Below are 13390 nucleotides of genomic sequence, written 5' to 3'. Positions count from 1 at the left end.
AGTTTGAGAAGCACTGCCTTAAGTTATTTTGTGGCTGCCAGAGCAAGGTCACTGTTTGTGAGTTAGAAGCCTAAGTTTTGCCTAAATCCCCTGTAGTTATCTAAAAAAAAAAAATTTTGCATCTCACTTCAACTGATTTGTGATTCCCAAGTCCCTAAATTTTGTTGGCTTTCCATATGTCACTTAGACATATACGGTTTTGGAGCGAGGGCTGTGTTTTTATTATCTACTGGGTGCATCTACACGCGCACTTTACTGCGGAGTTCACTAATTAGCTGCAAGTAAAGTGTCACCGTCTATATGTGTCCTGGTATTAGGGCACAGTAAATTAACTCTGCTGTAAGAGAACTGTCAGGGATAGAACTTTCTTACAGCAGAGTATTTAACTGCGATCAAATGCTCATGTGGATGGTTACAACTGGGTGCAAATTGCGCCTGGTCAGCCCAGCCAGCCAGGGGCCAGACCCCTGTGCTGCCCGCCACTGCCAGCCGGATCCCTGGGCTGCTCCACCCTAGCTTTAATTGCTGGAGAGATATGTGTAAATGCCATGCCCTGGAGCAGTTAACTCCAGTACAAACTGCTCTGGAGTTTATTGTGTCACTGTAATAGCATGTCCACATACACCCACTTTATATATAGGTTGACATGTGATGCACATGAGAGTAGCAAGAAATGGAGCAAAAGTGAAGCGAAAAAAAACACTAAGTAGCTGAAAGGTAAGGAAGAGTGGCTGGGCAGGAATAGGTGAAGGGCACAAAAAGGTGAATCTATTATAAAGCCAAAAGCTAGTGGGTGATAAGGTAAGAGCAAGTGTTTTAGGTACAAATGATTCATCATTAGGTACAAATGATTATGAATTCCTTGTACACCAGACATGTGGCTATGATCCTATTGCCAAATCAAAGGAAGGTGTGCAGCAAAGGAAGAGATTCTATATGTCAAGAACCTCCTTTATTTCTGCTAGTCTTGATTCTGAGCAGGGACAAGGCCTGTTGGTTTTTAGAGATCTTTAAGCCATTCATCTAGAACTATTAAAGTTGATTAGTACTCCTAATCATTTGTAGTAAAAACAATGCCCTGACCTCCTGTTATGTGAACTGCATTAGTTCTGATGGTGAAGTAACTTCTTTCATGGGACCTGAGGTAGAAAAAACAGCTTCAACTCAAGGGCTAGGAATTTGACCAAAAAAGAAAGAAAGAAAAAAAAAATCAAAGCCTTCACTAATCTAAGGAAGTTAGGGAGGAAGGAAAGAGCAAAACATCTCTCCCAATTCCTTTTAATTGTCAAGGAATACTATATGCTTATAGACTGAAAAAAGCATGGAAATTCCATGGGGAATTATAATTTTACCAGATATAATCTTTCCTGTTTTTCACTGGATACTAATATAAGCAGTGAAAATTGTTAGGAATTTTACTGCCCTCAATGTGATTCAGTTGTTAACCATAATTCTTTTAAATGCCTGTGTTAATACATTTTTTATGAGGACTTGCACGTAAGTACTACAGAATGGTTTATGATGAGTTGTAGAAAGAGAGCATATGCATACCAGAGCTCAATACAGTAACTTTCAAACAGAAAGAAAAGGGAAAATTGAGTAAAAGGAAGTTGACTGAATTAGCTGAATGTCTGATGAGGAACAGCTAGTCAGCAGAGAATGGAGGGTCAGGTTTGTCATGGACTAATGCAATGAGGAAGGTTTTAAGGAAAATCTTTAAAAAGTAACTCAGTAGCTGAGAAGGAGGAAGTTACAAGCGAGAACATAGTCATGAATGAGAGATGCCTATCCTGAAGGAGCAGAGGAGGTAGTCATTAGAGTGGATCCATAGGATTAAAAACCATGTATGGTACATGAATTTGTCCATGCTTGAGCAACTGATACAATTTCTGATTCACCTAGTAAAAGAACCTGTTTAAGAAACTGTTATTAAAGATATGTTTGTGGGAAAGATGAAACCACACCCTCTTTCATTTAATTATGGGTGACAATTTTTTTCAAGCAGGAGGTGATAGCTGAAATTAATTTGTCTTTATATGCCTGTCATTACTGCTGAAATTGAGGGCAATGAATCTGTGACAGTCTGACCTGATTTAGACTGAAGATAGCATACATCTCATAAGTAATAAGGAAGAAAACTGGAATTTGCTACCAGTTTCGCAGGGAAACCAATCAAAGCATGGTGATAAATATTTGCAAGACTTTCTCCCTGGGGAAAGGACCCCGGATTAAGGAAAGATTACAAAATAATGAAGGAGAGGTTTTTAAATTACTTCTTGGGGGAAAAAAAGAATAGTCCTTTGTTAATAAGGGCAATACTTAAAAAAAAAAATGTTTTTCCATGTCCTTTTTTTGTCCTGGCAGATCTACAACCAGCATTGGAGTTGCGTGGTGCTTTGATTTCTCTGGCAAGTCAGTCATTTGCTTGAAAAACTGCCCACATTTTTCAAAACGAAATACAAATAAAAAATATAACCTGCCATGATCACACATGAAAAATTTGTAATCGAGCTAATCTTTATAACTAATAAAGAGATCTTCCATCTTTATTTTATAAAAAGATATATGAATCTATCTATAGATCTTGATGACAGATAACACAATCTCTTTATAGAAAACTTGACTCGTGGACAGAGGTATATTAGACCAACAAGATTTTTGCCAGAAAAAATTCTTTAGATAACTTGATGTCTTTTATCTATGTTCCTGTACAGGTACAGACGTATACCCCCCAAATCGCGGCGCAGGTGGGTACACGAGGCAGGTTTAGACGCGCACACTCGGGGCTGCTCTGGTTCAGAAAGAAACGACGCGGGACTGGCCGTTAGGCACCGCTCACACGTGGGGCCTTTCCCAGCCCCCGCACGCAGCCGGGGAAGCGCAGCGCTGGGGCGGCCCCAGCGGAAGCATCCGAGGAATGCGGCTGCCGGGGGGGGGAGGGGCGGCCGCTCCGCCCCCGCACGCCAGGCCCCTGCCCTAGAGACCACGGCCAGCGGCCCGCGCCCCCACCGGGCCGCTCAGCTGCGCATGCGCAGTCCGGCGCGCGCGGAGGGGGTGGTTTCCCGGCGTGCCCCGCGCGCCCGTCCCCCCCCCCCCCCTTCCGCAGTGGGCGGCTAGTCAGGCCGAGGGCTCGCGGCTGTAATGGCGGCCGGCGGCAGCGGCGGCTCGGCGCGGCTCTGACACTCGCACCCCGCTCGGCGCCGCCTCCCCCTGCTGCCCCAGCCCGGCCCGGCCCACCCCGCCCCCGCCCGCAGCGGCCGCCCCCCACCAGCCAGCCCCGCCCCGCCCCGCCCCGCCCGCCGGACCCGAAGGAGGAGGAGGCTCCCCGCAGACAATGGACGAGCACCCCGGCGCCGGCGGCGGGATGGCGGCCGTTCCGAGGCCGCAGCCGCCGCCGCAGCAGCCGCCCGCGGGCAGCGCGAGCCTGGCGGCCGGCGGGGGCTGTGCCGGGGGAGGGCAGGCGGGCGCGGCGCCGGCGCCGGCGGGGCAGGAGGCGGCGGGCGGCGCAGAGCTGTCGCGGCCGCAGCACTACACCATCCCCGGCATCCTGCACTACATCCAGCACGAGTGGGCGCGCTTCGAGATGGAGCGCGCGCACTGGGAGGTGGAGCGGGCCGAGCTGCAGGTACGCGGGGAGAGGCGCGGCGCGGTGCGGTACCGTACCTGGTGGCGCGTCCGGCCCGGCTCCTCACGGCCTGCGCGGGGCTGCTGTGCCCGGGACAGCCATTTTGGTTGCTAGCATGGCGCCCGCCTGGGCTGCCGGCTCGCAGCCCGCGCCCCGCCTGCAGGCCCGGGCAGCGCCCCCGCCTCCCGCGCCCTGACAGCTGCGGGCCTCGCCCCGAGCACAATGACGCGGGGGCTCTGGGGGCCGCGGCAGGGAGACTTCCCCTCCTTCCGCAAGGAAGGGGGAGTCCCCGGGACGGCGGCTGCCCCCGGGCGGGGGCGAGGCGAGGGGGCTTTCACCCCCCGGGGTCGCCTCCGGCCCGTTGTCAGCAGCTGGCCCATGGCACCGGGCCTTGTGAAGCCCCCGAGTCTGGTTCCAGCAGAGGGAGGCGGTTTCTCATCTTTCCTTGGAGTGAGGGGAAGGAATTACCTTCCTCATGACTTGGGCATGTGGAAATAGCGCTGCTGTTTGCTGTCCGAGATCCCAGTCTGGTCCTGGAGGGGGTGGGCAGATTTGGACTCCCTTTTATAAGTGCATAGAAAAGCATTTTAGTTATGGGGAAAATATGGAGAGAGCAGCGTGTCCCAGTGAAATAGTTTTCTCTTTGTAGTGAAACCGGCTTAAGGGATCTGCTGTGTATAATTGTACCTGGATGTATTTATGGCTTGCAGCAGTAGGTCAGAAATTTGCTGTTTTAAGAAAAACCCAACCCCACCCCCTTCCAATTAGAGCATATTGCAACACTGTTTGATTGTGATTTATAAAGCATTTAAATTTCAAAGCAGCAGCTCCTGTCACCAGATTTCTCAGCTCTAGTATAATGGGTGCATCATGTACTTAGTACTCTTGATTCAGTATCACTGGAGTAATAATAAAAACAGCACCCCACTGCCCAGTTATAACAAAGACTGTAAGTGAAGTAAATTTTGGGACCCAGTTGCTTCTGGAGCTAGTTTGGTCAGCGTTAACTCAGTTCTTGAAGTAGGACTAACTTGGGACAGTGGCAGGGCACTTAACTGTGCGTCTTGTTTCCTGTGTTTCAGCAGTGCTAATACTGTATTTCAATACAATAACTTACTGCAAACATGATCAGACTGAAAACTTGTGGCTATTGACTCTTATGATTGACTTCTAGAGCTTGGTTGGTTTGTGTTACAGAAATTACATATATTTTGTTGAAGGGGGGGGTTATATTTATAAACCACTATTTTAACATTATAGTGGGGCTCATGTCATAATATATGGTAAAGATCCAGTTTTTGCTGTAAATAGCAACAGTTTCTCTTTTTTTGGTCCCTAATTGTGCAGACCCTTTTGACCTTTCAGGCTTATGAGGTTACTCACCTACATAAAATTAAGCCACCCGCAATAGTCCTTGAAAGATTGAGGTCTTGTATTTAATACTGACACATGAATATTAGGTTCTTAGCCACTCTTGATTGTGTGGTTCCCTTCTTCTGACATTTCAGTTTATTCTACAGACACTTTTTCAGTTATTACAGATTCTTTCTGATTTCAATTAACTCGCTATCCATGTTTCTTTGAAAATGACACTTCGTAGAAATAAATGAAAAACAAGTACTGTTGTGAGATCAGAGCATCTTACTGACCTGTGTAGGGGAGTCAATTTATTGCTGTCATCTTTTCTTTCTAAGAATGCAGGCATTTTCTTACTCCCAGAATGAAACTAATGAGTTCTTTTCATTTTCCTCTGTACAAATAAAAGTGCATGGATGGGGGATGCTTTGCAAATGACAGAGAATGTGGAGATATACTGGTAAATGGAGAGGTGGCTACCTGTAATAACCCACTCCTTTTTGTTACTATACTATATATTTATCTGGCCTATTTGATCTGATGGACACTGGAATGAAAGATTTAATTAAAAAAAAATTGTTTCCAGTGCTTACTTATGTTTGGTGTTGCAGTCTTTTGGTCACCAAGTGCTGTTACACTCCCTTTACCTTAAGCAGTATTAGAGGACTGAGATGCAAGAATAACTTCAGTTAATGGTTAAGTCTGCATCTGAATGATGGATATATGGATGTATAATTTCATGTAACAGTGTGTGGTTGCACATGCATTTATCATACTTATATATGTAGAACAGTTGATTAGACACACAAATGTTAAAATAAGTGGTAAAGTAGTACTAGAGTAAAGTACAGTAAATCTTTCTCACCTTTATAATGCTGAATAACACTGAAATTTCCTTAACTACTGATAGTTACTGTTACTATATTAGGACCATTTTATTTTCTCAGGGTGTAAACCTTCTTGTGCATTCAAGTGGCTATAGACTGTAAACTGAAGAAAGCACATTGCTGCAAGTGTAACCATATTACATAATTACAAATACAGTCATGAGACAATTTTGGGACAGAATTCAGTCCCTTTTGGCCAACTGCAATGTTGATGGATTATGATGGGACTTTGTATCCAGCCCTTGATTATGGGCTGTAGCACATTTAAAATGAGGAATTTGTGCCACTGCAACTTTTCCTTCTATTTAAGAAAACTGCCTTTTTTGTGTGTGTGTGTGTGTGTGTGTGTGTGTGTGTGTGTGTGTGTGTGTGTAAAAATGCCCAGAAAGAAGCCAGGTTCAGAGAAAGGATATTTACACAATTGTGTTCAAGGGAAAAAGAATGAAAAAACATGCAAACTTTAAGGTCCTAACTCTGCAACTTGCAAATCCCAGATACATTTGGGGTCTCAGTTCCATCTGCTTATGCAGAATTAGGGTCTAAATTACTAGTTACATTGATGTTTGAAATGAGAATGTATTCCCTTACCTTTTACTTTAAATTCAACATAAAAACTTGGAGATACTGAGTTTAACTTGATTTTCAAATTTGGTTGAGAAAAATACTTAAAAATATTTTGACCAATGGTAGCCGGTTTTTCTGGTTGGCTTACAAAGCACAAGTAATACACTGGAAGTGTGCTTTTATGTATTTCAAAAATATTTTTAGAGAAGCTTATTAGGATGTTATGCATTGTTTAGTTCTCCAGAATGATGAATGTTTTGGTCAGTGTGCCCTCAGCTGTATTTTGTATTCTCTAAAATGATTGCTGTTGCACAATTCCGATCATAGGTTATTTGAAGAAGTCCTTTGCAAACCCAGATGTTTTTATAGTAAAATATTCATGTGGATGTGCCCTTCAAGTTCTTCAAGAATGTTGTAGCCATGTTGCTACTACATTTATTTCACAGTATTTAAAAGAGTATTTACGAGGAAAATGAGATGTTTTTGTTTGTCATTTATTGATGCACCTTTTTAATCAAATAACTACTTGTTACTGAAAGGATTATTAAAATATGAGGATGAGAATCTAGTAAAGATTGCAGTATATTGACTTAAGTGGGACAAAGGCATTTTAAAAACATGGATCGACACAGTTCTTTCAAGCCAGAAAAATAGAGTACTTGAAAACTGCTCATTAGGGTAGCATATCTCCATATAAATTGTCTAGGTGGGTAATCTTTTATGGGTGTATTTCTGACGATATGTACATTTGTGATTATTTTATTTGATGAGTTGGGTATGACTCTTATTTTCAGAATGCAAATACCCAATGCTGCAACACCAGGTTTCAACACTTACCAAATGTAGCAATACTCACTTCCTGCAGTATGTTGCTGCACACACCTGTCTTTAGTCTGTTGCAAACTTGAGCAGGGAAACATTGGGAAAGCCGATGCATCTTGAGGGTGCTGAAGAATTTTCCAGTAGGAAAGGAAGTAGGTGAAGAGGTGTTTTAATACTACCTTCTACTTTTTGACAAGCAGTAACTTTACTCTTTAGTGTCACATGGACAGTAAAGGAAGTAGCAAGGGTAGAATATGCGGTATCGTTGACTGATAAAATACCTCTTAAAAGCTTGACATAAAATGCTTTTGCCTAAAACATACTGTAGTTGCTGTTTTGTTACTATTGAACAGAGCTAAACTGATTTTCTATGTGGTATTTGTTTTAGGGATTGAATTGTTGCACATGTGTGCATGTCTGTTGTGTGCTATACTGCAGGGGTGTCAAACTCAAATTGGTTGGAGGCTCTCATTTCCTTTTATCAGGTGTCAACAGGCTGCACTTTGGCTCTGCTGTGCCACAGGCAGAAGGTCCGCCACTGGTAGTAGGGTTTCCCATGATGGCAGTCAGCATGCTGACCTGGGAGAGAGGGAGGGGAAGAGGGGTGTAAACAGACTTTAGGTTTCTGCCAGGAGAATCACTGTTCTTCCTGTAGAAACCACAGGTGTGAAGATCTTGGTGCTTTTTCTTCCGGACCAAAGGTGGCAGTGATGGGAGAAAAATAACCCAGGAACAATCAGGGTTGAATCATTCCCAGGAGAGTTTCCCCCCCCCCCCCCCCCCCCCCGATGTCTGTGTGCTTTTGTCCAGTTTTAACTCCTTTTGGGGACAGACTCCTGCCTTCCCAAGATGAGGGTCACAATAGTTTGGAGGAAAGCTTAGGAGGTGGTGAGGGGCAGCTGCTCCTACCTGTCCTGTGCCTGGGAAGGGATGGGAGCAGCTACTGGTTGCTCCCCTTTGCTTTTATACCTGAGTTCCCTGTGTGAGAAGCTTTGCTGTGGTGTTCCCTCTGCTTGCCTGCTGAGCAGCTCAGAGCAGCGATATCCCCTCCCTGTTTCTCACACTAGAGTTGCTCTTTTGCTCCCTTTGCTTGACTCCACGGCACTGGGAGCTGACCATCGGGCATGGCCCTGTCCTCTACTGGCTTCTCCTTGCCTCTTCTCCAGACCCTGCAGGGGCAAGTGGAAGCCAGCTAGCAGGGAACCAGCCTCAGGGACAGTATACCTGGCATAGCGGGGCAAAGCCCTAGCCTGCTTCTCACACCAGAGTCCTGGGTATGTGGAATGGGTGGTGGGTTTGCTCTATTGCTGCATTCCTTCAGTACTTCCTCAAGTGGAGGAAGTAGCACTGCGAGTCCTATCTCTTTCTCAGATCCCCCTGCCTACTTCTCAGACCAGAGTCCATGGAGTGAAAAGCAGTGGGGGTTTGCCCTGCTGCTCCTTCCACTTCACACCTCAAGACCAGGAGCAGAGCAAAGGAGCAGCTGCTCCATGTGGGAGGTGAGAGAGGGGGGCTTTAACCTGCTGCTGCTCTCACCTGGGCCAGATACAGGGAGTCTTGGATGGTACAAAGGCAGGAGAGAGGGGGTGACAGTGGAAGTCTCAACCCAAGCAACATGCGTGGGCAGTTCCATCAGCACTGTGGGCAGATGCCCCTTCCTGGCGACCAAAGCTGTTGCTCTGGCTGCAGTGGCGGGTCTTCCCTGACTGAGTCAATGGGAGGCAGGCAGCTCCCAGCAGCCCCATGGTAAGAAGCTGCACCACTGTGGCTAGAGCTTGCTGAGCTGTCTTTTGTCCCAGCTTTGGCTACAGTGGCAGGGCTTCTGCCAACAGTTCTGCTCTCTCTGGTGTGCTGGCTGCTACTGCAGGAAATCTGACCACTAGCCAGAGCTTGAGTAAAAGTCCACTGGCCATATATTTGACACCCCCGCTATAACATAATTTTAAGAACGGGCAGCACGTGAAAACAAAACTCATTAAATATTTGCTGAATTCTGTTGGGCTGGTTTTTGAGACAGAACGTATGAACTAAATTATTTCACTAGATCTATTGCTAAGTCTTAGTATCTCTTCTAAAATGTAACATAATATTACAGGGGTGTATTTGGTAGCCGTGTTGGTCTGAGACAAAAAGCCATACAAAAAAATAGAACTCTTGGTTCCAAAAATGAAGTTTATTTCCTACCTATGGGGAATTTTTACCATCTTGTACCGTCTACACTTTTCCCAGAGCCTGACGAAGGGACTTTGATCCCAAAAGAGTGCAGAAAAGGACAGTTTTCTTGCCATTTTCCAGTTGGTCTAAAGAAGGTATTGTTTTGGAACCAAGAAACATAATATTATAGTAACTTTCAAGGTTGCCTTCAAAACAAACGAAGAATAAACTTAGACTAGACGGAAGCAAATTGCATAAAGGCCGTTGCCATCCTTGTTTGGGAACAGCTCTGTTTCTTTGGCATTTGTGGGTAATGCCATCTTAGATCTTAGGCACATAAACTGTTATGTATTTTATTGCTTATTTTAAATGCTGATGCAGAACCTGTATTCAGTAATGTTACCAAATCTAAAATTGTGGGCATGTATACTTTAAAAGCTGTGTAAGTCATTTTATGGATAAATACATCCTCAGCATGTTTAGTGTAAGATTAAGTACAGCTTTTGTTTTATAATCTTCTGTTTTGCCAAGCCAATTGGGGATTCCAGTGCAAGTTATGCAGATTTAAGTTTGTTTCCCTTCTGAAGTTTGGATAATCCACTTAAGGGTTTATTTGTTTATTATTTTGGTTATTCAGTCACTGGAGCCCCTGTCTTATGGATTCTGTAGAAGCTCGTATTGTCAGCAGAGCCAGAAGTAAATGGCCTCTTGTACAACTCTGGGAATCTGCTTATTAAGGGATGGAATTCCTCCTTTCTTGTGAGGGACGTGGGCAAACTTTGTTTACCCTGATGGATCTCTTTCCTAGAAACTCAGTTAAAATATTTGAGTTCCTAACTCTATAAAGGAGTAACCTGTGTTGGGAAGAATTATCCATTAATGAAGAAGCAATCACTGGATTTTTCACCTCAGTTTGTCACTAAGGATAAGTATGAAATGTGAAATGGCACATTTCTTTAAAAATATGAAGATGATTTAGTATAAGTAAGTTTTAAAAGGTTGGGGTTTGTTTTTTTTTTTTTTTTTACTGTTTACATAGCTGTACTGTTAGTACTTGGTGAATCTTTTAATTAAGGCTTGGTTATAGACGTTATGCCTAGCAGTTCAGGGGGTTAGATCTGGGTAAAAATGGCCCTTGATCAAAGGTAAATTAGGGTAGGGAAGGCTGGGAGGGTAGGGTTTGTAGGGATCAGGGTGGCTAGCAGTGTCTGCAGGGGCTGGGGGAATAGTCTGCAGTGGGGTAGTTGGTGAGATCAGAGAGGCTTTCTGATCTTGCCAAGCTTCTCCTCCCTTCTCCCCCCCCCCCCCCCTGCTGCCAGACGACTTCTGATCCTGCAGATGGCTCCCAGGGCCAGTTTTTTACCAGCATTTGGACAGCCACATCTGAACCCATGTCCTGGTGAGTGAAGGGGGCAGGGGAAGCTCAGATTTTTTACAAATCACTCCATGTCTCTTGCTTGCCATGTATATATGTGAACGAGAGACTGGAGTGTGCCAAGGACTGGACAGAGGGTGGGGGAGCTGCTGGCCTCAGCTCCCTTACCCTGCTGCCTGCAAGAGGCAGAACAGTGGCAGCATGGGGCGTTAAGTGGCAGCACTCCGTCCTAGCCCCCTTCTCTTCCCCCCCCCCATCTTTCTTGACGGGCAATTGGTGCATATGTATTGTATTATAATTTTTAGCATATATTATATATGTGCCAATTGCCTGTCAAGAATGAACCGGGGGGGGGCTGGGATTGAGTGTCACCACCTAACGCCCCATGCTGCTGCTGTTCTGCTTCTTGCAGGGAGTGGGGTAGGGGACCTGAGGACAGCAGCTCCCCCACCCTCTGTCCAGTCCTGTGTGGCTTTGGAATCATGACAGTGCTCCCCCACGCTTGGAGCACTCTGATTGGCTATTTCCATCAGCCAGTCAGAGTATGAATAAAGTGTTACGGACAGACAGACAGACGTAGGCTTTTATAATATTAGAATTCTCTCTCTCTCAACTTGCATTTTGTCTTTGAATCAGATCATTTGCATTTTTTAAACAGAGAAAACCGGGATCCCTGTGCGTGACCAAAATGTGGTATCTTCTGTTTCTAGATTTCACCATTGTCTTTAACTCTTTATTTCTTTGCTATTGCTATTTTTATTTACATTTTTCTTAGTTCTTTGAGTTTTAGTACTTTATATTCACTTGAATTGAATTTCTTACTATATGTAGTCTTGAGTATAAGATAAACCTGTACTTCATAGTTACTAGAAAACTGAGGGCTCATCTGTTTGGGGAAATTGATTCGTGTGTTATGCAATAACTGTATCGGAATAAATTCCTGGCACAGATGGTGTATTTTGGAATAAAAATAACTTTTATTCTGGAATACTTACTCTGCTTTATAAATAAATAACTTTTATTTAGGAATATCATGTACTCTGTTTAAATGCATAGCCCTAGAACAGGGCTAGGCAACCCCTGTCTCGCGTGCCAGTGTGTGGCAGCTGAAGGCATTTTGTTTGGCCCTCACACCTCAAGGAAGGGGCCAGGGCTGCGCTGCTGCAACAAGGATCAGGCCCCTTGCATGCCAACATTTTACAGGTGAAGGTTGATTGTGTTTTTTGGCACTGGAAACCCCAGCTCCTTCTTGCTGCTGCATCAGTATTCAAAGCCATGCTGAACAGCCAGACCTCGGACAAGAAATCGTCATACAGACTGGGCAGATGAAGGAAGAGGGACCTGCTGGGCACATGCCAAAGCTGCAGGGAGCCCAGCATGGTCGACTTGGGTTGGTTGTTGCATGCCGTTTGTTGCCTTCTTTCCGCTGAACTGGATGGTGGAGAAAGAAGCTGCATTTGCTCTCTTCCCCTTTGCAAGCATCTCGCTTAACAGATGAGAAAACCTGAGCGCTTGCATGGAGCACAGACTTCCACCAGCAGATCTTTTGCCATCTGAGACACCACCCAACAAGGATGATTTTTCCCTTCAAAGGAATCTGCACAAACCCAAAGGGAGAGGAAGATGGGCAGTCGAGTGGTCTGGGTGCTAGTCTAGCTCTGCAGAGGCTCCCTGCATCACCTTGGGCAAGTCACTTAATGTTCTATATCACGGCTCTTCTCTGCCCCCTTGGGTGGTTGGGAAACTAAATATATTAAGGACTGTGAGAACCTGTGGGCTGTTTTTGTAAAGAAAGTGAGATATTTTCATGCAAATCCTAAAACGTGGATATCTGTTGTTAATATGGGGGGGCTAAACCCAGTGATCTTGTAAGGTCCCTTCCAGACCCTAACATCTATGAAACTGTGTTGAGAACCACTGCTCTAGTCAGTTCCACCAGGTTTGCACTGAAATTGAGTCCTAAAGTGGTGTGTATATTTAACTGATATAATCAATGTTTGTTACAATGTAAACAGTAAATAACAAACTGGGGCTGGATTTATATTTTTGCAGTTAAGCAGATTATGCGCTTGTTTGATATACAGACAGTCCTCAATTTAAAATGTCTCGAGTTACAATGTTTTGCACTTATAATGTTTATAAACTGACACCCTGTTTCAACTTTCTGACATCAGTTTTGACTTGAGAACACTTGATCTGACGCCAAGCCATGCCAGTGAAGAAGTTCACTGCATCGCCCATCTCCCTGGAGAACATCTGTCTAAACTTCCTTGGACACTTTCTTTAAGAAAGCAGCCAAGACTCCAGAAAAACCTGCAGCCAAGACTCCTGAGAAGACTCCAGCCAAGAGCCCTTCAAAAAGTCCAGTCAAAAGCCAGCAAAACATCCAGCAAAGTCTCCTCAAAGAAGTCCTTCCAAATTGATATGATTTTCTATTTACAATATAAATACATTAATGTAGCTATATTACTCATCTATAATTGATTGAGTATGAAATTCTGGGTTATTTTTGGTGAAAATAGGGTATTGGGCGTGGTTCAGGAACAAATTCACCATTTATAACTTTGTTTCCTATGGGAAAATCGGTTCTGAGTTAGTGTTTCAAAT

The 13390-nt window shown here is 44.6% G+C and overlaps 2 protein-coding genes across 5 annotated transcripts in view; one reads left to right on the top strand and one right to left on the bottom strand.

Annotated features, from left to right (window-relative positions):
• The window catches only part of AP4S1 (adaptor related protein complex 4 subunit sigma 1), a 45408-nt gene extending 41623 nt beyond the window's left edge, over positions 1-3785 (bottom strand). The window contains exon 1 of one of the 2 annotated variants that reach the window (XM_059723028.1): positions 3664-3785. The gene's annotated coding sequence lies outside the window, so the exon portion shown is untranslated. The remainder of the gene's footprint in view (positions 1-3663) is intronic. The other variant, XM_006263025.4, reaches the window with a different exon arrangement.
• The window catches only part of STRN3 (striatin 3), a 123572-nt gene continuing 113341 nt past the window's right edge, over positions 3160-13390 (top strand). Inside the window, exon 1 of one of the 3 annotated variants that reach the window (XM_019488689.2) lies at positions 3160-3625. In XM_019488689.2, the coding sequence (XP_019344234.2) occupies positions 3335-3625 (291 nt within the window). In that variant the 5' untranslated portion in view covers positions 3160-3334. The remainder of the gene's footprint in view (positions 3626-13390) is intronic. The other 2 variants (XM_059723026.1, XM_059723027.1) reach the window with 2 other exon arrangements.

The sequence above is a fragment of the Alligator mississippiensis genome, chromosome 2 (assembly GCF_030867095.1).
Source record: "Alligator mississippiensis isolate rAllMis1 chromosome 2, rAllMis1, whole genome shotgun sequence".
Classification (NCBI taxonomy): Eukaryota; Metazoa; Chordata; order Crocodylia; family Alligatoridae; genus Alligator; species Alligator mississippiensis.
Note: the sequence above shows the minus strand (reverse complement) of the source record. Positions and strands in the feature narration are given on the sequence as shown.